Raw genomic sequence first — 26,050 nt, 5'->3', positions numbered from 1 at the left:
CCCCTCTCTCTCCCCCTCCCTCTCTCTCTCCCCTCTCTCTCCCCTCTCTCTCCCCCTCCCCTCTCTCTCTCTCCCTCTCTCTCCCCTCTCTCTCCCCCTCCCCTCTCTCTCCCCTCTCTCTCCCCCTCCCCTCTCTCTCTCCCCCTCCTCTCTCTCTCCTCCTCTCTCTCTCTCTCCCCTCCCCTCTCTCCCCCCTCCCCTCTCTCTCTCTCCCTCGCTCTCCCCTCTCTCTCTCCCCTCTCTCCCCCTCCCCTCTCTCTCCCCCTCCCCTCTCTCTCTCCCCTCTCTCTCCCCCTCCCCTCTCTCTCCCCTCTCTCTCCCCCTCCCTCTCTCTCTCCCCTCTCTCTCCCCCCCTCTCTCTCCCCCTCCCCTCGCTCTCCTCCTCCCCTCTCTCTCCCCCTCCCCTCTCTCTCTCCCCCTCCCTCTCTCCCCCCTCCCTCTCTCTCTCCCCCCTCCCCTCTCTCTCTCCCCCTCCCCTCTCTCTCCCCCTCCCTTCTCTCTCTCCCCTCTCTCTCCCCTCTCTCTCCCCCTCTCCCCTCTCTCTCCCCCTCCCCTCTCTCTCTCCCCCTCCTCTCTCTCTCCCCCTCCACTCTCTCTCCCCCTCCCTCTCTCTCTCCCCTCTCTCTCTCCCCTCTCTCTCTCCCCTCTCTCTCCCCTCTCTCCCCCTCCCCTCTCTCTCTCCCCCTCCCTCTCTCTCTCCCCCTCCCCTCTCTCTCTCCCCTCTCTCTCCCCCTCCCCTCTCTCTCCCCCTCCCTCTCTCTCTTCCCTCTCTCTCCCCCTCCCCTCTCTCTCCCCTCTCTCTCCCCTCTCTCTCCCCCTCTCCCTTCTCTCTCCCCCTCCCCTCTCTCTCTCCCCCTCCCCTCTCTCTCTCCCCTCTCTCTCTCCCCTCTCTCTCTCCCCCTCCCCTCTCTCTCTCCCCTCTCTCTCTGGCCTGTGTGTAGTTCTTGGTCTTCTTCATTGCCTCAGATTGAAACAGACACACATAAAAAATACAACATTATAATCTGAGTGGTTCGAGCCCTAAATGCTGATGGTTGAAAGCTGTGGCCCAGCGTCGTCTGGGTTTGACCGGTGTAGGCCGTCATTGTAAATAAGAATTTGTTCTTTAACTGACTTGCCTAGTTAAATAAAGGTTAAAGAAAATAAAATAAAATATGGCTGTATACCATGGGTATGACAAAACATGTATTTTCAATGTTCTAATTACATTGGTAACCAGTTTATAATAGCAATGAGGCACCTCGGGGTTCGTGGTAAATGGCCAATATACCACGGCTAAGGGCTGCAACCAAAGAACAGCCATTAGACATGTGGTATATTGGCCATTTACCACAAACCCCTGAGGTGCCTCATTGCTTAAATATACCATGAGCTACTATTGTTCTCTCCCCTCTGCTTTGTATATTCTACACCATGGAGACGTCCTGTTCCTGACGTGGCTGATTCCTAGCAGCGTTTAACTGGAGTTACACCAGAAAATAGCCCTCTCTCACCAACACTCCCTCTCTCAGACACACTCCCTCTCTCAGACACACTCCCTCTCGCAGACACACTCCCTCTCTCAGACACACTCCCTCTCCAACCAACACTCCCTCTCTCAGACACACTCCCTCTCGCAGACACACTCCCTCTCTCAGACACACTCCCTCTCCAACCAACACTCCCTCTCTCAGACACACTCCCTCTCTCAGACACACTCCCTCTCTCACCAACACTCCCTCTCTCAGACACACTCCCTCTCTCAGACACACTCCCTCTCTCACCAACACTCCCTGTCTCACCAACACTCCCTGTCTCACCAACACTCCCTGTCTCACCAACACTCCCTGTCTCACCAACACTCCCTCTCTCACCAACACTCCCTCTCTCAGACACACTCCCTCTCTCAGACACACTCCCTCTCTCACCAACACTCCCTCCCTCAGACACACTCTCTGTCTCACCAGCAATCCCTCTCTCAGACACACTCCCTCTCTCACCAGCACTCCCTCTCTCACCAAAACTCCCTCTCTCAGACACACTCCCGCTCTCACCAACACTCCCTCTCTCACCAACACTCCCTCTCTCACCAACACTCCCTCTCTCAGACACACTCCCTCTCTCAGACACACTCCCTCTCTCACGAACACTCCCTCTCTCAGACACACTCCCTCTCTCACCAACACTCCCTCTCTCACCAACACTCCCTCTCTCACCAACACTCCCTCTCTCACCAACACTCCCTCTCTCAGATACACTCCCTCTCTCAGACACACTCCCTCTCTCACCAACACTCCCTCTCTCACACACTCCCTCTCTCAGACACAATCCCTCTCTCACCAACACTTCCTCTCTCACCAACACTCCCTCTCTCAGACACACTCCCTCTCTCAGACACACTCCCTCTCTGACCAACACTCCCTCTCTCACCAACACTCCCTCTCTCACCAACACTCCCTCTCTCAGACACACTCCCTGTCTCACCAGCACTCCCTCTCTCACACACTCCCTCTCTCAGACACAATCCCTCTCTCACCAACACTTCCTCTCTCACCAACACTCCCTCTCTCAGACACACTCCCTCTCTCAGACACACTCCCTCTCTGACCAACACTCCCTCTCTCACCAACACTCCCTCTCTCAGACACACTCCCTGTCTCACCAGCACTCCCTCTCTCAGACACACTCCGTCTCACCATCACTCCCTCTCTCAGACACACTCCCTGTCTCACGAGCACTCCCTCTCTCAGACACACTCCCTGTCTCACCAGCACTCCCTCTCTCAGACACACTCCCTGTCTCACCAGCACTCCCTCTCTCAGACACACTCCCTGTCTCACCAGCACTCCCTCTCTCAGACACACTCCCTGTCTCACCAGCACTCCCTCTCTCACCAGCACTCCCTCTCTCAAACACACTCCATCTCTCAGACACACTCACTCTCTCACCAACACTCCCTCTCTCAGATACACTCCCTCTCTCAGACACACTCCCTCTCTCACCAACACTCCCTCTCTCAGACACAATCCCTCTCTCACCAACACTCCCTCTCTCACCAACACTCCCTCTCTCAGACACACTCCCTCTCTCACGAACACTCCCTCTCTCAGACACACTCCCTCTCTCAGACACACTCCCTCTCTCACCAACACTCCCTCTCTCACCAACACTCCCTCTCTCAGAAACACTCCCTCTCTCACCAACACTCCCTCTCTCAGACACACTCCCTCTCTGACACAATCCCTTTCTCACCAACACTCCCTCTCTCACCAACACTCCCTCTCTCACCAACACTCCCTCTCTCACCAACACACCCTCTCTCAGACACACTCCCTGTCTCACCAGCACTCCCTCTCTCAGACACACTCCCTGTCTCACCAGCACTCCCTCTCTCAGACACACTCTGTCTCACCATCACTCCCTCTCTCAGACACACTCCCTCTCTCACCAGCACTCCCTCTCTCAGACACACTCCCTGTCTCACCAGCACTCCCTCTCTCAGACACACTCCCTGTCTCACCAGCACTCCCTCTCTCAGACACAGTCCCTGTCTCACCAGCACTCCCTCTCTCACCAGCACTCCCTCTCTCAGACACACTCCCTCTCTCAGACACACTCCCTCTCTCAGAAACACTCCCTCTCTCACCAACACTCACTCTCTCACCAACACTCCCTCTCTCAGATACACTCCCTCTCTCACCAACACACCCTCTCTCAGATACACTCCCTCTCTCAGACACACTCCCTCTCTCAGACACACTCCCTGTCTCACCAGCACTCCCTCTCTCACCAACACCCCCTCTCTCAGACACACTCCGTCTCACCAGCACTCCCTCTCTCAGACACACTCCCTGTCTCACCAGCACTCCCTCTCTCAGACACACTCCCCGTCTCACCAGCACTCCTTCTCTCAGACTCTCCCTCTCTCAGACACACTCCCTCTCTCACCAGCACTCCCTCTCTCAGACACACTCCCTGTCTCACCAGCACTCCCTCTCTCAGACACACTCCCTCTCTCAGACATACTCCATCTCTCACCAACACTCCCTCTCTCAGACACACTCCCTGTCTCACTAGCACTCCCTCTCTCACCAACACTCCCTCTCTCAGACACACTCCCTGTCTCACCAACACTCCCTCTCTCAGACACACTCCCTCTCTCAGACACACTCCCTCTTTCAGACACACTCCCTCTCTCACCAACACTCCCTCTCTCACCAACACTCCCTCTCTCACCAACACTCCCTCTCTCACCCACACTCCCTCTCTCAGACACACTACCTCCCTCAGACACACTCCCTCTCTCAGACACACTCCCTCTCTCAGACACACTCCCTCTCTCACCAACACTCCCTCTCTCACCCACACTCCCTCTCTCAGACACACTACCTCTCTCAGACACACTACCTCTCTCACCAACACTCCATCTCTCACCAACACTCCCTCTCTCAGACACACTCCCTCTCTCACCAACACTCCCTCTCTCACCAGCACTCCCTCTCTCAGACACACTCCCTCTCTCAGACACATTCCCTCTCTCACCAACACTCCCTCTCTCAGACACACTCCCTCTTTCAGACACTCTCCCTCTCTCACCAACACTCCCTCTCTCAGACACTCTCCCTCTCTCAGACCTCTCCCTCTCTCAGCACTCCCTCTCTCAGACACTCCCTCCCTCTCTCTCCAGCACTCCCTCTCTCAGACACTCTCCCTCTCCAACCAACTCTCCCTCTCTCAGACACACTCCCTCTCTCACCAACACTCCCTCTCTCAGACACTCTCCCTCTCTCACCAACACTCCCTCTCTCAGACACTCTCCCTCTCTCACCAGCACTCCCTCTCTCAGACACACTCCCTCTCCAACCAACTCTCCCTCTCTCACCAACACTCCCTCTCTCAGACACTCTCCCTCTCCAACCAACTCTCCCTCTCTCACCAGCACTCCCTCTCTCAGACACACTCCCTCTCCAACCAACTCTCCCTCTCTCACCAACACTCCCTCTCTCAGACACTCTCCCTCTCCAACCAACACTCCCTCTCTCAGACACACTCCCTCTCTCACCAACACTCCCTCTCTCAGACACTCTCCCTCTCTCACCAGCACTCCCTCTCTCAGACACACTCCCTGTCTCACCAGCACTCCCTCTCTCAGACACACTCCCCGTCTCACCAGCACTCCTTCTCTCAGACTCTCCCTCTCTCAGACACACTCCCTCTCTCACCAGCACTCCCCCTCTCAGACACACTCCCTGTCTCACCAGCACTCCCTCTCTCAGACGCACTCCCTCTCTCAGACATACTCCATCTCTCACCAACACTCCCTCTCTCAGACACACTCCCTGTCTCACTAGCACTCCCTCTCTCACCAACACTCCCTCTCTCAGACACACTCCCTGTCTCACCAACACTCCCTCTCTCAGACACACTCCCTCTCTCAGACACACTCCCTCTTTCAGACACACTCCCTCTCTCACCAACACTCCCTCTCTCACCAACACTCCCTCTCTCACCAACACTCCCTCTCTCACCCACACTCCCTCTCTCAGACACACTACCTCCCTCAGACACACTCCCTCTCTCAGACACACTCCCTCTCTCAGACACACTCCCTCTCTCACCAACACTCCCTCTCTCACCCACACTCCCTCTCTCAGACACACTACCTCTCTCAGACACACTACCTCTCTCACCAACACTCCATCTCTCACCAACACTCCCTCTCTCAGACACACTCCCTCTCTCACCAACACTCCCTCTCTCACCAGCACTCCCTCTCTCAGACACACTCCCTCTCTCAGACACATTCCCTCTCTCACCAACACTCCCTCTCTCAGACACACTCCCTCTCTCAGACACTCTCCCTCTCTCACCAACACTCCCTCTCTCAGACACTCTCCCTCTCTCACCAACACTCCCTCTCTCAGACACTCTCCCTCTCTCACCAGCACTCCCTCTCTCAGACACACTCCCTCTCCAACCAACACTCCCTCTCTCACCAGCACTCCCTCTCTCAGACACTCTCCCTCTCTCACCAGCACTCCCTCTCTCAGACACACTCCCTCTCCAACCAACTCTCCCTCTCTCACCAACACTCCCTCTCTCAGACACTCTCCCTCTCCAACCAACACTCCCTCTCTCAGACACACTCCCTCTCTCACCAACACTCCCTCTCTCAGACACACTCCCCGTCTCACCAGCACTCCTTCTCTCAGACTCTCCCTCTCTCAGACACACTCCCTCTCTCACCAGCACTCCCTCTCTCAGACACACTCCCTGTCTCACCAGCACTCCCTCTCTCAGACACACTCCCTCTCTCAGACATACTCCATCTCTCACCAACACTCCCTCTCTCAGACACACTCCCTGTCTCACTAGCACTCCCTCTCTCACCAACACTCCCTCTCTCAGACACACTCCCTGTCTCACCAACACTCCCTCTCTCAGACACACTCCCTCTCTCAGACACACTCCCTCTTTCAGACACACTCCCTCTCTCACCAACACTCCCTCTCTCACCAACACTCCCTCTCTCACCAACACTCCCTCTCTCACCCACACTCCCTCTCTCAGACACACTACCTCCCTCAGACACACTCCCTCTCTCAGACACACTCCCTCTCTCAGACACACTCCCTCTCTCACCAACACTCCCTCTCTCACCCACACTCCCTCTCTCAGACACACTACCTCTCTCAGACACACTACCTCTCTCACCAACACTCCCTCTCTCACCAACACTCCCTCTCTCAGACACACTCCCTCTCTCACCAACACTCCCTCTCTCACCAGCACTCCCTCTCTCAGACACACTCCCTCTCTCAGACACATTCCCTCTCTCACCAACACTCCCTCTCTCAGACACACTCCCTCTCTCAGACACTCTCCCTCTCTCACCAACACTCCCTCTCTCAGACACTCTCCCTCTCTCACCAACACTCCCTCTCTCAGACACTCTCCCTCTCTCACCAGCACTCCCTCTCTCAGACACACTCCCTCTCTCACCAACACTCCCTCTCTCACCAGCACTCCCTCTCTCAGACACTCTCCCTCTCTCACCAGCACTCCCTCTCTCAGACACACTCCCTCTCCAACCAACTCTCCCTCTCTCACCAACACTCCCTCTCTCAGACACTCTCCCTCTCCAACCAACACTCCCTCTCTCAGACACACTCCCTCTCTCACCAACACTCCCTCTCTCAGACACTCTCCCTCTCTCACCAACACTCCCTCTCTCAGACACTCTCCCTCTCTCACCAGCACTCCCTCTCTCAGACACACTCCCTCTCCAACCAACTCTCCCTCTCTCACCAACACTCCCTCTCTCAGACACTCTCCCTCTCCAACCAACACTCCCTCTCTCAGACACACTCCCTCTCTCACCAACACTCCCTCTCTCACCAGCACTCCCTCTCTCAGACACACTCCCTCTCTCAGACACATTCCCTCTCTCACCAACACTCCCTCTCTCAGACACTCTCCCTCTCTCAGACACTCTCCCTCTCTCAGACACTCCCCTCTCTCACCAGACACTCCCTCTCTCAGACACTCTCCCTCTCTCACCAACACTCCCTCTCTCAGACACTCTCCCTCTCTCACCAGCACTCCCTCTCTCAGACACTCTCCCTCTCTCAGACACTCTCCCTCTCTCACCAACACTCCCTCTCTCAGACACTCTCCCTCTCTCACCAACACTCCCTCTCTCAGACACTCTCCCTCTCTCACCAGCACTCCCTCTCTCAGACTCCTTCATACACACACACAACACACATTGCCGGGCCTGGGCTCTGCTCCTCTCATCTCTAAACTAACTAATTATGGGTGATTACGTAGCTGGAATGTGTCTGAGTTTCAGGAGAGAAACATTGCACCACTCACCACCTAATCAGTGAGCCCTTGCATGCTAAATGATCTCTCGCTCTCTCTCTTTCTATCTATCTCTCCCGTAGTTTCTCTTTTCCTTACCCTCTCTCCCATCTCCACACACTCTCTGACTGTTCTATTAACATAGGGATGAGTCATTATGTCAATTGACCATGAAAAAAGCCTTAAACAGGGACTTAGATAATAGATAATTATTATATTACTGGGCTTGATTGGCTCTTAATAGCTGTAGTTGAATGTAGCTGGATTGGTTCTATATTAGCAGAGTGGGGTTGTAGAAATCTAGAATCCTCAAGATCGCATTGGCCCACTGAGCTGAAGCCTAGGCATTAAGCTCTGCTAGCGAACTTAAGTCTTCGGGTCTCAAGCAAAGTTCCTCATGATGCGAGTCTACTTCTCCCAGGCTTTTTGACACAAAGCAGGAACCACCATCCTCACAAGTTTTAAAGCACAAGAAAAAGGAAGGGTGTTCTTCGTCGCCACTAATCACAGATCCAGAATCAGTTTACCCTACTGCCAATCCTCCCCTCATCCATGAGGGAGAGGAAAACATATCTGATCCTGTAAACATTCCTTATCCCAGGATACTTCAACTAGTGACTATCCGGGAGAATAAAGAAATAGGAGAACTGTGTTGCTGCGTAAATCTGATAGATTTATTTACGGGACAAACAAACAATAGGCTTACGTTTTGGCATGAATCACCTTCATCAGAGCCTTGAGTAAGAAAACTGTGGGAGGCACCTATTTACCCTCGCAGGGCTGTGTCTCACTCATGTCAAGCATAGACGTCAATAACATCAATACTGTCAGTAGTAGTAGCAACTACACAGGTTATTCTTTCTTCTACACCTGCATTGCTTGCTGTTTGTGGGTTTTAGGCTGTGTTTCTGTACAGCACTTTGAGATATCAGCTGATGTAGGAAAGGCATTATAAATAGATACATTTATTCAAACAAGAGTTTGATCATCATTCAAGATTCCTACACATACATTCCACAATAGACAGAAATATACAAAGGAAAACGTATTTGCAAAAATCTGATCCTGTATCAGTGCTTAGGACCGTGTGGCTGCGGCAGAGACAGATGGGCCTCTGCGGGAGTGATGCCTCCTGGGTATTTAGAGCCCAACCTGCGGGGTCCGGTGGAACCGCCAGGCGTCAGCCCGGTTACCCGTTACCGTCAGGCACCCACCGGTGATTATTTACAATGCGGACCACAGCCGGGTACTCGTCGTCGTGGGAACCGGGGTGTGATGGATTCTGACAGGACTGATGATCATCACTGAGAGTAATTAATATAATGAAGAGCTACTGAGCATGTGCAGGAGAGGGTGATGAATAGAGTTCATGGCCCATCGTTACTCACAGGTGACAGAGAGGGAGAGGGAGGGAGAGAGCGAGAGAAGGAGAGAGCTGTAGATAGGGGAAAGGGAAAGACTGTACAATAACAACATGCAAGCTGAGATAGAGAGGGAGAGCTGGAGTGAGAAAGCGAAAGAGGGAGAGGGAGAAAGAGAGATAGGGAGATGAGAAGGAGAGATAGGGAGATGGAGAAGGAGATATAGGGAGATGGAGAACGAGAGATAGGGAGATGGAGAACGAGAGATAGGGAGATGGAGAACGAGAGATAGGGAGATAGGGAGAATGAGAGATAGGGAGAACGAGAGATGGGGAGATAGGGAGAATGAGAGATAGGGAGAGAAAGAAAGAGAGAGTAACTACACACAAAGGGGAAAGAGGAAAGAGATCCACATCAGGGAGAGAGACGAATGAGTCTAACAGAGAGAACGAGAGAGTGAGAGAGAAATAGAGGGCGAGGGAGAGAGAGAAAAAGACAGTACCACAATGCATAATGAGAGGGGACAGGTACATATAAACCACCCACCACTGTTATGTACTCATGTTGTTGAGTAGTGACCTCATAACCCACCAGCGGAGTCAATGCCTCATAACTGTTCAGATCATCTTCATAAATATCCTAATGATGATTGTATAGGAGTGTAATTAGGCTGTGTTGTGTGCTTCCTGTCAGTGGTGAAGTGCTCTTCATGACTGAACAAAACGGTGTGGAAGTTCTACGCTATATGTATATGTGGCCTGTATGCAAAGTAGTAGGTGGGCAGATGTAAGATCTTAATTTGATCACTTTTGTTGCTGAGAATTTTCCTGCACAGCAGAAAAGGCAAACTTGTAGCGTATTCAAGGTTTAAAAAGGCCTGTAAAGTTTGTATTTTGCACTTTAAAATGTCAGACATGATTTGCTCTAACAAAAAAGTTTAAACACCTACAAAAAATGTCCATCAATTACAATCCACATAATAAATTACATTTCCTGTTGCTGCAGGATTACTTTTTATAGCAAACTGGCTCAAATTAAGATCCTGCATCTGTATTTGTGCTAGACAAGTGCCCTTTGTTTTACCTGCCATCATTCTGTCCTTCACACTCTCCTTCATGCTCTAATTAGGACCTCCAACAGGCTCTCATCATGCTCTCACCAGGCTCTCCAACAGGCTCTCCAACAGGTTCTCCAACAGGCTCTCCAACAGGCTCTCCTTCATGTCTCCTTCAGGCTCTCCAACAGGCTCTCCTTCATGTCTCCTTCAGGCTCTCCAACAGGCTCTCCTTCATGTCTCCTTCAGGCTCTCCAACAGGCTCTCATCATGTCTCCTTCAGGCTCTCCAACAGGCTCTCATCATGTCTCCTTCAGGCTCTCCAACAGGCTCTCATCATGCGCTCATCATGCTCTTACCAAGCACTCCAACAGGCTCTCCAACAGGCTCTCATCATGTCTCCTTCAGGCTCTCCAACAGGCTCTCATCATGTCTCCTTCAGGCTCTCCAACAGGCTCTCCTTCATGTCTCCTTCAGGCTCTCCAACAGGCTCTCCTTCATGTCTCCTTCAGGCTCTCCAACAGGCTCTCATCATGTCTCCTTCAGGCTCTCCAACAGGCTCTCATCATGTCTCCTTCAGGCTCTCCAACAGGCTCTCATCATGTCTCCTTCAGGCTCTCCAACAGGCTCTCATCATGTCTCCTTCAGGCTCTCCAACAGGCTCTCCAACAGGCTCTCATCATGTCTCCTTCAGGCTCTCCAACAGGCTCTCATCATGCGCTCATCATGCTCTTACCAAGCACTCCAACAGGCTCTCATCAGGCTCTCACCGGGCGCTCATCGGGCTCTCACCGGGCTCTCATCAGGCTCTCACCGGGCGCTCATCGGGCTCTCACCGGGCTCTCATCAGGCTCTCATCAGGCCCTCCAACAAGCTCTCATCAGGCTCTCACCGGGCGCTCATCGGACTCTCACCGGGCTCTCATCAGGCTCTCATCAGGCCCTCCAACAGGCTCTCCTTCATGTCTCCTTCAGGCTCTCATCAGGCTCTCACCGGGCGCTCATCGGGCTCTCACCGGGCTCTCATCGGGCTCTCACCGGGCTCTCATCAGGCTCTCACCGGGCGCTCATCGGGCTCTCACCGGGCTCTCATCAGGCTCTCATCAGGCCCTCCAACAAGCTCTCATCAGGCTCTCACCAGGCTCTCACCAAGCTCTCACCAGGCTCCCACCAGGCTCCCATCAGGCTCTCACCAGGCTCTCACCAGGCTCTCACCAGGATCCCATCAGGCTCCCATCAGGCTCTCACCAGGCTCTCACCAGGCTCCCATCAGGCTCCCATCAGGCTCCCATCAGGCTCCCATCAGGCTCCCATCAGGCCTCCATCAGGCTCCCATCAGGCTTCCACCAGGCTCTCAACAGGCTCTCACCAGGCTCCCATCAGGCTTCCACCAGGCTTCCACCAGGCTCCCATCAGGCTTCCACCAGGCTCCCATCAGGCTCCCACCAGGCTCTCACCAGGCTCCCATCAGGCTTCCACCAGGCTCCCATCAGGCTCTCATCAGGCTCTCCATTTCAGGTTTATCAAAACCCACTGATTAATGAAAGAGAAGGACGAGAAAGAGATGGAGGGACAGGAAAGGGTGCAGTCACTCCATTCCAGTCACGCAGCCACTAAGACTGTATTTCTAGGTTTCTCTCTCAGTGTGTGTGTGTGTGTGTGTGTGAGAGTGAGAGTGAGAGTGAGTGAGAGTGAGAGTGAGAGTGAGAGTGAGAGAGAGAGAGAGAGAGAGAGAGAGAGTCGTTACGCACCACCGAGTAAGCTATTATTCCTGCTAACACACGGCCACTAATTTACCCGCGCGCCACTTAACGCCGTTTGATATGAATCATGGGAAGCTTTGTAGGAGACTCATTTCCCCCTCTTCATGAACCTGGCACTCTGTCTCCTTTAAAGAGCAAGTCGTTAAACCGCGGAGGAGAAGGATCCACCGACGGTTATTAACAGAGAAATAATGAACGTTGCTACCCACAGGAATTTATCACAGCATCTAGCGTACTAACAACTTCTCTTTAACAGAGACACGTGGCGAAGGGGCAGTTAGTCCTGGATAACCCTGACATGGTGGGCCACAAGTCTTGGATAACCCTGACCTGGTTGGCCACAAGTCCTGGATAACCCTGACCTGGTGGACCACAAGTCCTGGATAACCCTGACTTGGTGGGCCACAAGTCCTGGATAACCCTGACCTGGTGGGCCAAAAGTCCTGGAAAACCCTGACCTGGTGGGCCACAATCCTGGATAACCCTGACCTAGTGGGCAACAAGTCCTGGATAACCCTGACCTGGTGGACAATAAGCCCTGGACAGCCCTGAAATAGTGGGCCACAAGCCCTGGATAGCCCTGACATAGTGGGCCACAAACCCTGGATAGCCCTGACATAGTGGGCAATAAGCCCTGGATAGCCCTGACATAGTTAGTCAACAAGCCCTGGATAGCCCTGACATAGAGGGCAACAAGCCCTGGATAGCCCTGACATAGTGGGCAACAAGCCCTGGATAGCCCTGACATAGAGGGCAACAAGCCCTGGATAGCCCTGACATAGAGGGCAACAAGCCCTGGATAGCCCTGACATAGAGGCCAACAAGCCCTGGATAGCCCTGACATAGTGGGCATGTAATGGTACAACTTAGTAGGGCTCATATGAGTCACTGGGTATTCAGGTTTCTGGGAAAGGCTATAAGTCAAACGGAAACCCTTTCTTGTTCTACAGGGATGCATTTCTCTAACTTTCTCCATACAAAACAATAGTGGGAATCACTCAATGGAGAGCGAGGTGGGAACAGTACCATGTTGCTTATATCCTGACCTATCCAGCACTGAAGGGCCAGCGTTAGGTTCTAGGCTGGAAAAAAGGCTTGTTTTTAACAAATACGCACCACTGCTCAGACAGCTGAATGACTACAGCAACAAATACACATCCAAAGCCCACTGTTCCTGTCCCACCACTGGTTGACTGGCTGAGGCAGGGTGAGGCCGTGCAGACTGGTTCTGTTTCCCAAATGGCACCCTATTCCCTACGTAGTGCACTACTTTTGACCATGGCCCATAGGTGAATAGGGTAACATTTGGGACTGGGGCAGGCCGTTCTAGCCTACAGACGTCAGCACGCGGCCGGGCTCACCACGGCTCCTTTATAGTGCTCTTTCATGTCCTCTTAATGAGGAAACCACCGGCTCAGCTGCCTGCTCATAAACACAGACGGATTAAAACACTCAAATATGAATCAGATAGGTTAGAAGGTTAGGGCTGCTACAGTAGGGTGTAGCCTGGACTGGTATAGACTGACCACAGACAGACTGTCCCCTGGCCAGGACATGCAGATGCTACTGGACTGGAGTGGACTAAACTGTCTGACATGTTGGTGACCTCAATAACAAATCAAAGAGTAAGGTGAATAAGTAGTACATTTATGTTTGACCCGCCATGAAACAGTGTTTCTATGCACAACTCTGTCTTCAGCTTCTCCTTCGACCCAGTAGGGTTTAGCCACGACCCAACCGTGCGTGCAAATCCACCTTTAACACTGAAGTGACCATAGCTTCAACATGAAGACCACCCGGGCTCAAATCCACCTTTAACACTGAAGTGACCATACCTTCAACATGAAGACCACCCGGGCTCAAATCCACCTTTAACACTGAAGTGACCATAGCTTCAACATGAAGACCACCCGGGCTCAAATCCACCTTTAACACTGAAGTGACCATACCTTCAACATGAAGACCACCCGGGCTCAAATCCACCTTTAACACTGAAGTGACCATAGCTTCAACATGAAGACCACCCAGGCTTAAGTCCACCTTTAACACTGAAGTGACCATAGCTTCAACATGAAGACCACCCAGGCTCAAATCCACTGCACTGGGTGTTTTCTGACAGCCTGACACTTTAGTGTTCCCTGTTAGGTTGTGAGTGGCATTCTCTGTCCATACACTCTTGTAGGCTTGGATGTGTGTTCGTTCAGGTTCAAGGCCAGGTCTGTGCAGGTCTCTGCCCCGGTGGTGCACCACGTGGTAACGAGACTACAGCACTGGTTGCTGACACTGAAGTGCTCTTTTTGAGTTATTAGTGTTACCCTCTGCACATAGTCACTACACTTTTTGGGGGTGTTGCTGTAGACTTGGGGTTGGGTTAATTGGGGTTAGAGTTGGGTGTGTGCAACATTATCCTAGGGTTAGCGATACTAATGTTACTCATTGTTATAGTTCAAATTTAGGGTCAGGCCTGTGCAGGTCTCTGCCCGGTCTGTGCTCCCCATGGCCCTGAGACTACAGCTCTGTGCCATGCCAGGCCTCAGCCCTGTGGTCGATTGCCTGTCTGTTGTTCCATTGTTCTTCTCAAGCTCTCTACCAGAGGCTCGTATAACGCCCGGCGTCACAGGGAGAAATAGAAGCACTAATGTCAGAATGATGCCCTTATTTCCATCATTACAATGAAACAGGAGGGACAAAAACATGGCTTGGTTATTCATTTTGTTTCGGTATAGTGTTATTTTTGTTGTTGTGTGTTTTATTAAGCTGGTGCCGTCTAAAGTGCCCGTCAGACATTGTTGTAGCTGAAGCAGACTGTGGCTAGCCCTGACAGAGGTACATGTGGTATTGTGATTCACACTGTTAGCCTTAGTCAATAACGAGCAACATGTTTCCCCTGCGATGATCAATAAGCCAATCCTTTAGCAGAGCTATGCAGTCTACCTGTAGAGATTTTTTTATGGACCATTCAATATGAATATATATATTTTTAGGACATTTACATTTGAAATTGCGACATGTAGCCAACATCGGCCTAACCTTAATTTAAACAGCTGCCATGGTTACAGTTACAGGATGAGGATCTCATAAAGACAGAGAGGCTGTGGAGATTAGAGAGAACCTCCTCTCGATTTCAGACAGTAGTGTGATAGAGGATGTCTTCACAAGACAGAGGCTGTTGAGATTAGAGAGAACCTCCACTTTATTTCAGACAGTCTTCACAAGACAGACAGACAGACAGAGACCGAGAGAGAAAGACAGAGAGGTGTTCTACTAACAGACAGACAGAGAGGTGTTCTACTAACAGACAGACAGAGACCGAGAGAGAAAGACAGAGAGGTGTTCTACTAACAGACAGACAGAGAGGTGTTCTACTAACAGACAGAAGGAGACCGAGAGAGAAAGACAGAGAGGTGTTCTACTAACAGACAGACAGAGAGGTGTTCTACTAACAGACAGACAGAGACCGAGAGAGAAAGACAGAGAGGTGTTCTACTAACAGACAGACAGAGAGGTGTTCTACTAACAGACAGAAGGAGACCGAGAGAGAAAGACAGAGAGGTGTTCTACTAACAGACAGACAGAGAGGTGTTCTACTAACAGACAGACAGAGACCGAAAGAGAAAGACAGAGAGGTGTTCTACTAACAGACAGACAGAGAGGTGTTCTACTAACAGACAGACAGACGCTCTAGTAATGTACAGTGAAAGTAACAAATATGTGGCAGCGAGGATTCTCTGGTTCTCCTTAATACATATAACAAATATATATACATTATGTACATGCACTCATGGCGAGATAAAGCCTACCCTAGTTGGCATTTTACACAGACATTCTGCATGTTCTTAGCAACAGACAGAAAGAAGAGGGGATGGAAAGAGAGAGAGAGCAAAGGAGAATGACCAAGCATGAAAAGAGAGGAGAAGTGAAAGAAAACAACGAAGGAGAAGTACTGAGCATTTTGACAGATTGTACCTTTTTACTAACAGAATGTTCCATTGGTGATGAAAATGAAATTAAAGATATATAGTAAAACAGAAGCTGAGATTACAGTATAGCTGTATCGTAAAACAGAAGCTTAAACTACAATAAAGGAGGTATATCAAAAGGACCAACTGGCCCCGCGCCACACCGATTGGTCAGAGTGACCAGGGAGCTGCTGCCAATCACAGTACTGGACAGTAGTAGTGAGTCTGTCCAATGAGAAGTGAGCATGGTGGATGTGCCAACATTTTTTAAACAAACACTACTGGGCTCTCGAGTTGAAAACACATGACTGAATGAAAAAGTGAATAAATGGATGGACAGTGAATGAACAAATAACGGAAGGAGGTCTACATTAGTGAATCACTTCTACCACACACCCCTTCTCCCAAATCTTAGAACGGTCACGTGTATCTGTGAGACAGAGGGCAGTGGTATGCCCTTCCCGAATTGTCTTGAGCTCTATGGGGTCTTCAAGGTCATCATCATAATTAAATCAGGCTACTGCTGAACAGGTGGGACGTAGTCAGTCTCTCAAATATATCTATCGTCGTTCACCCAGACTAAACCATGGAGGACTCCTGCTGCATTTCTGCTTGTTTCTGACAGAGGCAGGATCATCGGTCGTAACGTGGGCAGGAAAAACCAATTGTCTTGAGCTCCATGGGGTCTTCTAACCACAGATCTAGGACCCAAGCATCTACCCACAGTCCTAACCTTAACCATTAGGGGGATGAAATCATACCTGACCCTGGATCAGCTATTAACAGTTAAATTCTATATTCAATTTCTCGGGCCCATCTGATACCCACCCTCACCTCAGCCAAGGTGGGACAGAGGGAGAGTAGAATGAACTTAGACACGGATCCAAGATCAGTTTAGAGTTGTAGGTACTGGGGGATTAGGGGTGTGACTGGGGGTACTGGGGGAGTAGGGGTGTGGCTAGGGGTACTGGGGGAGTAGGGGTGTGGCTGGGGGTACTGGGGGAGTAGGAGTGTAGCTGGGGGTACTGGGGGGGTAGGAGTGTAGCTGGGGGTACTGGGAGAGTAGGAGTGTAGCTGGGGTACTGGGAGGGTACTGGGGGGGGGTACTGGGGGATGTGGCTGGGGGTACTGGGGTGGGTGGGGGTACTGGGGGAGTGGGGCTGGAGTGGGGGATGTGGCTGGGGGAGTAGGGATGTGGCTGGGGGTACTGGGGTGGGGGATGGGGTGGGGGATGTACTGGGGGTGGGGGGTATGTGTGGGGGGTACTGGGGGAGTAGCTGGGGTACTGGGTGGGGGATGTGGCTGGGGTACTGGGGTTGGGGATGTGGCTGGGGTACTGGGGGTACTGGGGATGTGGCTGGGGTACTGGGGGGGGGGATGTGGCTGGGGATGGGGGATGTGGCTGGGGGGGGAGTGGGGATGTGGCTGGGGGTACTGGGGAGTGGGGATGTGGCTGGGGTACTGGGGGAGTGGGGATGTGGCTGGGGGTACTGGGGGGGATGTGTAGCTGGGGGTACTGGGGGAGGGAGTGTAGGGGGGTATGGGGGAGTGGGGTACTGGGGTTGGGGATGTAGGAGGGGGGGGTACTGGGGGTGTAGCTGGGGCTGGGGGAGTAGGGGTGGGGGGGATGGAGTGTAGCTGGGGTACTGGGGGAGTGGGGATGGGGCTGGGGAGTAGGAGTGTAGCTGGGGTACTGGGGGAGTATGTGGCTGGGGCTGGGGTACTGGGGGAGTAGGAGTGTAGCTGGGGGTACTGGGGGGGGGGAGTAGGAGTGTAGCTGGGGTACTGGGGAGTAGGAGTGTAGCTGGGGTACTGGGGAGTAGGAGTGTAGCTGGGGTACTGGGAGAGTAGGAGTGTAGCTGGGGGTACTGGGGAGTAGGAGTGTAGCTGGGGTACTGGGGGAGTAGGAGTGTAGCTGGGGTACTGGGGAGTAGGAGTGTAGCTGGGGGTACTGGGAGAGTAGGAGTGTAGCTGGGGTACTGGGGAGTAGGAGTGTAGCTGGGGTACTGGGGAGTAGGAGTGTAGCTGGGGTACTGGGGGAGTAGGAGTGTAGCTGGGGGTACTGGGAGAGTAGGAGTGTAGCTGGGGGTACTGGGAGAGTAGGAGTGTAGCTGGGGTACTGGGAGAGTAGGAGTGTAGCTGGGGGTACTGGGGAGAGTAGGAGGGAGAGTGTAGCTGGGGGTACTGGGGAGTAGGAGTGTAGCTGGGGGTACTGGGAGAGTAGGAGTGTAGCTGGGGGTACTGGGAGAGTAGGAGTGTAGCTGGGGGTACTGGGAGAGTAGGAGTGTAGCTGGGGTACTGGGAGAGTAGGAGTGTAGCTGGGGTACTGGGAGAGTAGGAGTGTAGCTGGGGTACTGGGAGAGTAGGAGTGTAGCTGGGGTACTGGGGGAGTAGGAGTGTAGCTGGGGGTACTGGGAGAGTAGGAGTGCTGGGGCTGGGGTACTGGGAGAGTAGGAGTGTAGCTGGGGTACTGGGAGAGTAGGAGTGTAGCTGGGGTACTGGGGGAGTAGGAGTGTAGCTGGGGGGAGAGTAGGAGTGTAGCTGGGGGGGAGTAGGAGTGTAGCTGGGGTACTGGGAGAGTAGGAGTGTAGCTGGGGTACTGGGAGAGTAGGAGTGTAGCTGGGGTACTGGGGTACTGGGAGAGTAGGAGTGTAGCTGGGGTACTGGGGAGTAGGAGTGTAGCTGGGGTACTGGGGAGTAGGAGTGTAGCTGGGGTACTGGGGAGTAGGAGTGTAGCTGGGGGTACTGGGAGAGTAGGAGTGTAGCTGGGGTACTGGGAGAGTAGGAGTGTAGCTGGGGTACTGGGGAGTAGGAGTGTAGCTGGGGGTACTGGGGAGTAGGAGTGTAGCTGGGGGTACTGGGGGAGTAGGAGTGTAGCTGGGGGTACTGGGAGTAGGAGTGTAGCTGGGGGTACTGGGAGGGAGTAGGAGTGTAGCTGGGGGTACTGGGGAGAGTAGGAGTGTAGCTGGGGGTACTGGGGAGTAGGAGTGTAGCTGGGGGTACTGGGAGGAGTAGGGGAGAGTGTAGCAGGGGGTACTTGGGGGAGTAGGGGGGTACTGGGGGCTGGGGTACTGGGGTACTGGGGAGTAGGAGTGTAGCTGGGGGTACTGGGGGTAGGAGTGTAGCTTACTGGGGAGTAGGAGTGTAGCTGGGGGTACTGGGAGAGTAGGAGTGTAGCTGGGGGTACTGGGGGTAGGAGTGTAGCTGGGGGTACTGGGGGAGGGAGTGTAGGGGAGTGGAGTGTAGCAGGGGTACTGGGGGAGTAGGGAGTGTAGCTGGGGGTACTGGGGAGTGGAGTGTAGCTGGGGGTACTTGGGGAGTGGGAGTGTAGCTGGGGGTACTTGGGGAGTAGCTGGGGGTACTGGGGTGGGGGATGTGGCTGGGGGAGTAGGAGTACTGGGGTGGGAGATGTGGCTGGGGGTACTGGGAGAGTAGGAGTGTAGCTGGGGGTACTGGGGGAGTAGGAGTGTAGCTGGGGGTACTTGGGGAGTAGGAGTGTAGCTGGGGGTACTTGGGGAGTAGCTGGGGTACTGGGGTGGGGGATGTGGCTGGGGGTACTTGGGGAGTAGCTGGGGTACTGGGGTGGGGGATGTAGCTGGGGGTACTTGGGGAGTAGGAGTGTAGCTGGGGGTACTTGGGGAGTGGGAGTGTAGCTGGGGGTACTGGGGTGGGGGATGTGGCTGAGGGTACTGGGGTGGGGATGTGGCTGGGGGTACTGGGGTGGGGGTACTGGGGTGGGGGATGTGGCTGAGGGTACTGGGGTGAGGGATGTGGCTGAGGGTACTGGGGTGGGGGATGTTCTAGTCCCCCTTTTCTATCTCCTCGTCATGTTTGCGTAGGAACTGGAACACAGAGGAGAAGTCCTTGTTGGGGCACACATGACCCGGTAGATCTGGTGGGCCAGCGAGCCCAGGGGGACTGGGGTCTTAGTGCTGGTAGCGGTGTACTGGACCAGACCAAGGTCCTGGAGGATAGGGGAAGAGAGAGATGGGGAAGAGAGAGATTTGGAAGAGAGAGATGGGGAAGAGAGAGATGGAGAAGAGAGAGATGGGGAAGAGAGAGATTTGGAAGAGAGAGATTTGGAAGAGAGAGATGGGGAAGAGAGAGATGGAGAAGAGAGAGATGGGGAAGTTAGATGCAGTGCAGATACCTACAACCACAGTAGACAAGTAAGAGAGAGAGAGTTCAGAAGGGAAGAGTGAGATGAAAAGAGAGATGCAGGGGATTAAAATAAAGAGAAGTAAGCTATACAAACTTGAGAGAGAAAGAAGGAGAGACAAACTGACGGACGTACAAAGACATCCAGCCAGACAGGAAGGATAGAACAGAACAGACCTTGGCCATGAGCGTGGTCCCAAAGCATCTCTGGTAGTTGTTATCAGAGGGGACTCCCTCCATGACACCTGGTACTGGGTTATACGAGTCACTGGACCAACACCTGCCTGATGACATGTTCAGGATCTGGGCCAGCAGTTTAGAGTCCAGAACCAACCTGGAACAGAGGAGAGGTTAGTTGATGAGAAAGGGAGGGAAAATATGGAGAGAGAGAGAAGTAAAGGTGAGGGAGGTATGAAAGACTAGAGAGGTAAGAGAATGGTAGGGAAAAAGAGACAGGTGTAGATAGAGACAGATGTAGAGAAAGCTAGAGAGAAGTAGCGATAGAGGTATCGAAAAAGGGAGGTAGCGAAAAAGAGAGGTAGCGAAACAGTTGAAGTCGGAAGTTTACATACACCTTAGCCAAATACATTTCAACTCAGTTTGTCACAATCCCTGACATTGAATCCTAGAAAAAAATCCCTATCTTAGGTCAGTTACGATCACCACTTTATTTTAAGAATGTGAAATGTCAGAATAATAGTAGAGAGTGATTTATTTCAGTTTTTATTTATTTCATCACATTCCCAGTGGGTCAGAAGTTTACATACACTCAATTAGTATTTGGTAGCATTGCCTTAAAAATGGTTTAACTTGGGTCAAACCTTTCAGGTAGCCTTCCACAAGCTTCCCACAATAAGTTGGGTGAATTTTGGCCCATTCCTCCTGACAGAGCTGGTGTAACTGAGTCAGGTTTGTAGGCCTCCTTGCTCGCACATGCTTTTTCAGTTCTGCCCAAAAATGTTCAATAGGATTGAGGTCAGGGCTTTGTGATGGCCACTCCAATACCTTGACTTTGTTGTCCTTAAGCTATTTTGCCACAACTTTGGAAGACGGCTTGGGGTCATTGTCCATTTGGAAGACCCATTTGCGACCAAGCTGTAACTTCCAAACTTCCTGACTGATGTCTTGAGATGTTTCAATATATCCACATAATTTTACTTCCTCATGATGCCATCTATTTTGCGAAGTGCACCAGTCCCTCCTGCAGTAAAGCACCCCCACAACATGATGCTGCCACCCCTGTGCTTCACGGTTGGGATGGTGTTCTTCCGCTTGCAAGCCCCCCACTTTTTCCTCCAAACATAACGATGGTCATTATGGCCAAACAGTTCTATTTTTGTTTCATCAGACCAGAGGACATTTCTCCAAAAGTCCGATCTTTGTCCACATGTGCATTTGCAGACCATAGTCTGGCTTTTTTATGGCGGTTTTGGAGCAGTGGCTTCTTCCTTGCTGAGCGGCCTTTCAGGTTATGTCAATATAGGACTCGTTTTACTGTGGATATAGATACTTTTGTACCGGTTTCCTCCAGCATCTTCACAAGGTCCTTTGCTGTTGTTCTGGGATTGATTCGCACTTCTCGCACCAAAGTACGTTCATCTCTAGGAGACAGAACGCATATCCTTCCTGAGCGGTATGACGGCTGTGTGGTCCCATGGTGTTTATACTTGCGTACTATTGTTTGTACAGATGAACGTGGCACCTTCAGGCGTTTGGAAATTGCTCCCAAGGATGAACCAGACTTGTGGAGGTCTATAATTTTTTTCTGAAGTCTTGGCTGATTTCTTTTGATTCATGATGTCAAGCAAAGAGGCACTGAGTTTGAAGGTAGGCCTTGAAATACATCCACAGGTACACCTCCAGTTGACTCAAATTATGTAAATTAGCCTATCAGAAGCTTCTAAAGCCATTACATAATTTTCTGGAATTTTCCAAGCTGTTTAAAGGCACAGTCAACTTAGTGTAACTCCACAAAGTAGATGTCCTAACCGACTTGCCAAAATTATAGATTGTTAACAAGAAATTTGTGGAGTGGTTGAAAAACAAGTTTTAATGACTCCAACCTAAGTGTATGTAAACGTCCGACTTCAACTGTACATAACACAACATTTGTAATGTCTTTATTATTTTGGAACTTCTGTGAGTGGAATATTTACTGTTCATTTGATTGTTTATTTCACTTTTGTATATTATCTACTTCCCTTGCTTTGGCAATGTAGGGGCGGCAGGGTAGCCTAGTGATTAGAGTGTTGGACTAGTAACCGGAAGGTTGCAAGTTCAAACCCCCGAGCTGACAAGGTACAAATCTGTTGTTCTGCCCCTGAACAGGCAGTTAACCCACTGTTCCTAGGCCGTCATTGAAAATAAGAATTTGTTCTTAACTGAGTTGCCTAGTTAAATAAAGGTTAAAAAAATAAATAAAATGTTAACATATGTTTCCCATGCCAATGAAGTGATAGCGAGAAGTAAATAGAGGTAGAGGGAGATGTAGAGGCAGAGATAGAGAGAGGTAAAGGACAACAACACAATTAGACCCAACCAAATCATGAGAAAATATAAAGATAATTACTTGACACATTGGAAATAATTAACAAATAAACAGAGCAAACTAGAATGCTATTTGGCCCTAAACAGAGAGTAGACAGTGGCACACTGTGTAAAGAACATCACGTCTTTATTGTGATAGATAGAAAGAGAGAGAGAGCTGGTGAGCTATGTTAAACCCAAGGTCCTGTCTCTCTCTTCTCCATCTCTCAGTGTTAATGGCTGGTTAGGTGGAGGACTGGGTAATATTGCCTAATGCAGTATTGATGTTTATCCCTCCTGTACTTCATCATCTCGCCATCATGGAAGAAAGAGGACAAGTGGTTAAAGGGCACATGGGGCCATAAACCTTGCTGACACACACGCACAACCCCTTCCCCCGTCCCATTCAACAGCAATCTGCCTCCAGAGGCAAGGGATGAAGAGAGTACTAGATAGAAGGACCAATAACTACAGGACATCTGTGTGAGAGTGTAGAACGTCACATGACTGAGTGAGTACTATGTAAGACATCAGTACTATCAGTACTAGGTTAACCAACACACCTCCATATTACAGAAATATAACAGAAGGGGAAAGAAAGTGAAAAGGTGACTGCTAGGGCCTAAGCCTTGAGAGTGGGTGTACTCTGTCTGTGTGTCTGGTGCATAGTACCAGTCGTCTGTCTGTGTAGCTGGTGCATTGTACCAGTCGTCTGTCTGTGTAGCTGGGGCGTAGCGCTAGTCGACTGTCTGTGTAGCTGGTGCGTAGTGCCAGTCGACTGTCTGTGTGTCTGGTGCGTAGTGCCAGTCGTCTGTCTGTGTAGCTGGGGCGTAACGCTAGTCGACTGTCTGTGTAGCTGGTGCATAGTGCTAGTCATCTGTCTGTGTGTCTGGTGCATAGTGCTAGTCGTCTGTCTGTGTGTCTGGTGCGTAGTGCTAGTCGTCTGTCTGTGTGTCTGGTGCGTAATGCTAGTCGTCTGTCTGTGTGTCTGGTGCATAGTGCTAGTCGTTGTGTTGTAACGGTTTTAAAGACAGTGTAAAGTTGGCCACATCAAGACCTGTCCGTCTCACCCCAGCAAAGCTTACAGGACCATAACTCTATTCTGCTCTCACTATGACTATTAAAACATCCTGGCTCCTTAAGGACAGAATATGGGCTTCCTGGCCTGCCAGTCCTCCCTCCTTCCACCTGGCTCTCATTCTACCATTACTGCCAGAGCTTTTATTGGCTGTCTACTAACTAATTAAGACTGGGACTTATATTTATTCTCCCGCTCCATCTCTTTCTTTCTCTCAATATATTTTACAGAATTTTTTTTCTCAATTTTCACATATTTTTCTCTATCTCTCCCTGGTTTTTACAGTGTGTTTTGGAAATGTGGGATACGTGACAATGCGTGTGTGTGTTTGTTTGTTTTTTATGGATGTCTCACTCATGGTGGCTTTTTCAGTTTTTGTCTGTATGTTATCCTGCTGCCACACTCCTTCACTCCTCCTCCTCCTCTCATTCCCTCGCTCCATCCTGCCCCAGCCGACACCTCCTCCTCTAATTCCATCCTGCCCCAGCCGACACCTCCTCCTCTCATTCCCTCGCTCCATCCTGCCCCAGCCGACACCTCCTCCTCTAATTCCATCCTGCCCCAGCCGACACCTCCTCCTCTCATTCCCTCGCTCCATCCTGCCCCAGCCGACACCTCCTCCTCTCATTCCCTCGCTTCATCCTGCCCCAGCCGACATCTCCTCCTCTAATTCCATCCTGCCCCAGCCGACACCTCCTCCTCTAATTCCATCCTGCCCCAGCCGACACCTCCTCCTCTCATTCCCTCGCTCCATCCTGCCCCAGCCGACACCTCCTCCTCTCATTCCCTCGCTCCATCCTGCCCCAGCCGACACCTCCTCCTCTCATTCCCTCGCTCCATCCTGCCCCAGCCGACACCTCCTCCTCTAATTCCATCCTGCCCCAGCCGACACCTCCTCCTCTCATTCCCTCGCTCCATCCTGCCCCAGCCGACACCTCCTCCTCTCATTCCCTCGCTCCATCCTGCCCTAGCCGACACCTCCTCCTCTCATTCCATCCTGCCCTAGCCGACACCTCCTCCTCTCATTCCATCCTGCCCTAGCGGACACCTCCTCCTCTCATTCCCTCGCTCCATCCTGCCCTAGCCGACACCTCCTCATCTCAGTCCATCCTGCCCTAGCCGACACCTCCTCCTCTCATTCCATCCTGCCCTAGCCGACACCTCCTCCTCTCATTCCCTCGCTCCATCCTGCCCCATCCTGCCCCAGCCGGCTCACATCGTTTGTTACAGCGGCCAGATACACTGCTGACACAAAGCTGATACACACACGCACGCACGCACACACGCGCACACGCGCACACACACACACCACAGCCTATCACGGATATTAGTCATGAGCCTCCCTCCCTTTTCTATCCTCCCTTTTCAATCACAGTCGTGGTTATTAGTCATGAGCCTCCTCCCTTTTCTATCACAGTGAGCCTCCTCCCTTTTCTATCACAGTCGTGGTTATTAGTCATGAGCCTCCTCCCTTTTCTATCACAGTCGTGGTTATTAGTCATGAGCCTCCTCCCTTTTCTATCACAGTGAGCCTCCTCCCTTTTCTATCACAGTCGTGGTTATTAGTCATGAGCCTCCTCCCTTTTCTATCACAGTCGTGGTTATTAGTCATGAGCCTCCTCCCTTTTCTATCACAGTTGTGGTTATTAGTCATGAGCCTCCTCCCTTTTCTATCACAGTCGTGGTTATTAGTCATGAGCCTCCTCCCTTTTCTATCACAGTCGTGGTTATTAGTCATGAGCCTCCTCCCTTTTCTATCACAGTCGTGGTTATTAGTCATGAGCCTCCTCCCTTTTCTATCACAGTCGTGGTTATTAGTCATGAGCCTCCTCCCTTTTCTATCACAGTCGTGGTTATTAGTCATGAGCCTCCTCCCTTTTCTATCACAGTCGTGGTTATTAGTCATGAGCCTCCTCCCTTTTCTATCACAGTGAGCCTCCTCCCTTTTCTATCACAGTCGTGGTTATTAGTCATGAGCCTCCTCCCTTTTCTATCCCAGTCGTGGTTATTAGTCATGAGCCTCCTCCCTTTTTTTATCACAGTCGTGGTTATTAGTCATGAGCCTCCTCCCTTTTCTATCACAGTGAGCCTCCTCCCTTTTCTATCACAGTCGTGGTTATTAGCCTTAGCGCCAGCGTTGTTCTTTAGCGATGCAGTTAATTTGTGTGGAGAATAGGACATGTCACACTTCAACAGGATTGACATGGATACACAAACACACACAGTACAACAAATGTGCTGCAGAGCAACCCCATCACAGCTGATGGAGAAACAGCTGACAGAGAAAGGGAAAGATACAAAGGAGACAGA

At 51.6% G+C, this 26,050-nt stretch overlaps 1 protein-coding gene across 1 annotated transcript; it reads right to left on the bottom strand.

Annotated features, from left to right (window-relative positions):
* Window positions 1-16,872: 16,872 nt before the first annotated feature.
* Window positions 16,873-24,295, bottom strand: LOC121839021 (extensin-like). Its single transcript, XM_042295038.1, has 6 exons — window positions 24,144-24,295; window positions 20,314-20,470; window positions 19,857-19,942; window positions 18,954-19,734; window positions 18,450-18,891; window positions 16,873-18,332 (listed from the first exon to the last, which is right to left on the bottom strand). Exons 1-6 carry the CDS (start codon window positions 24,293-24,295, stop codon window positions 16,873-16,875), a joined length of 3,078 nt encoding a protein of 1,025 aa, XP_042150972.1.
* Window positions 24,296-26,050: the final 1,755 nt, after the last annotated feature.

The sequence above is a fragment of the Oncorhynchus tshawytscha genome, linkage group LG13 (assembly GCF_018296145.1).
Source record: "Oncorhynchus tshawytscha isolate Ot180627B linkage group LG13, Otsh_v2.0, whole genome shotgun sequence".
Lineage (NCBI taxonomy): Eukaryota > Metazoa > Chordata > Actinopteri > Salmoniformes > Salmonidae > Oncorhynchus > Oncorhynchus tshawytscha.
This window is presented reverse-complemented; position numbering and strand designations above follow the sequence as displayed.

Coding starts and splice junctions, on each gene's coding strand:
- LOC121839021 (XM_042295038.1), bottom strand. CDS start 24,295: ATGGAATTAGAGGAGGAGGTGTCGGCTGGGGCAGGATGGAGCGAGGGA. Junction 20,471..24,143: donor GGAGGAGGAGGAGTGAAGGA/GTGTGGCAGCAG, acceptor CCTCTGTTCCAG/GTTGGTTCTGGACTCTAAAC. Junction 19,735..19,856: donor CACCAGATCTACCGGGTCAT/GTGTGCCCCAAC, acceptor CCCTCACCCCAG/TACCCTCAGCCACATCCCCC.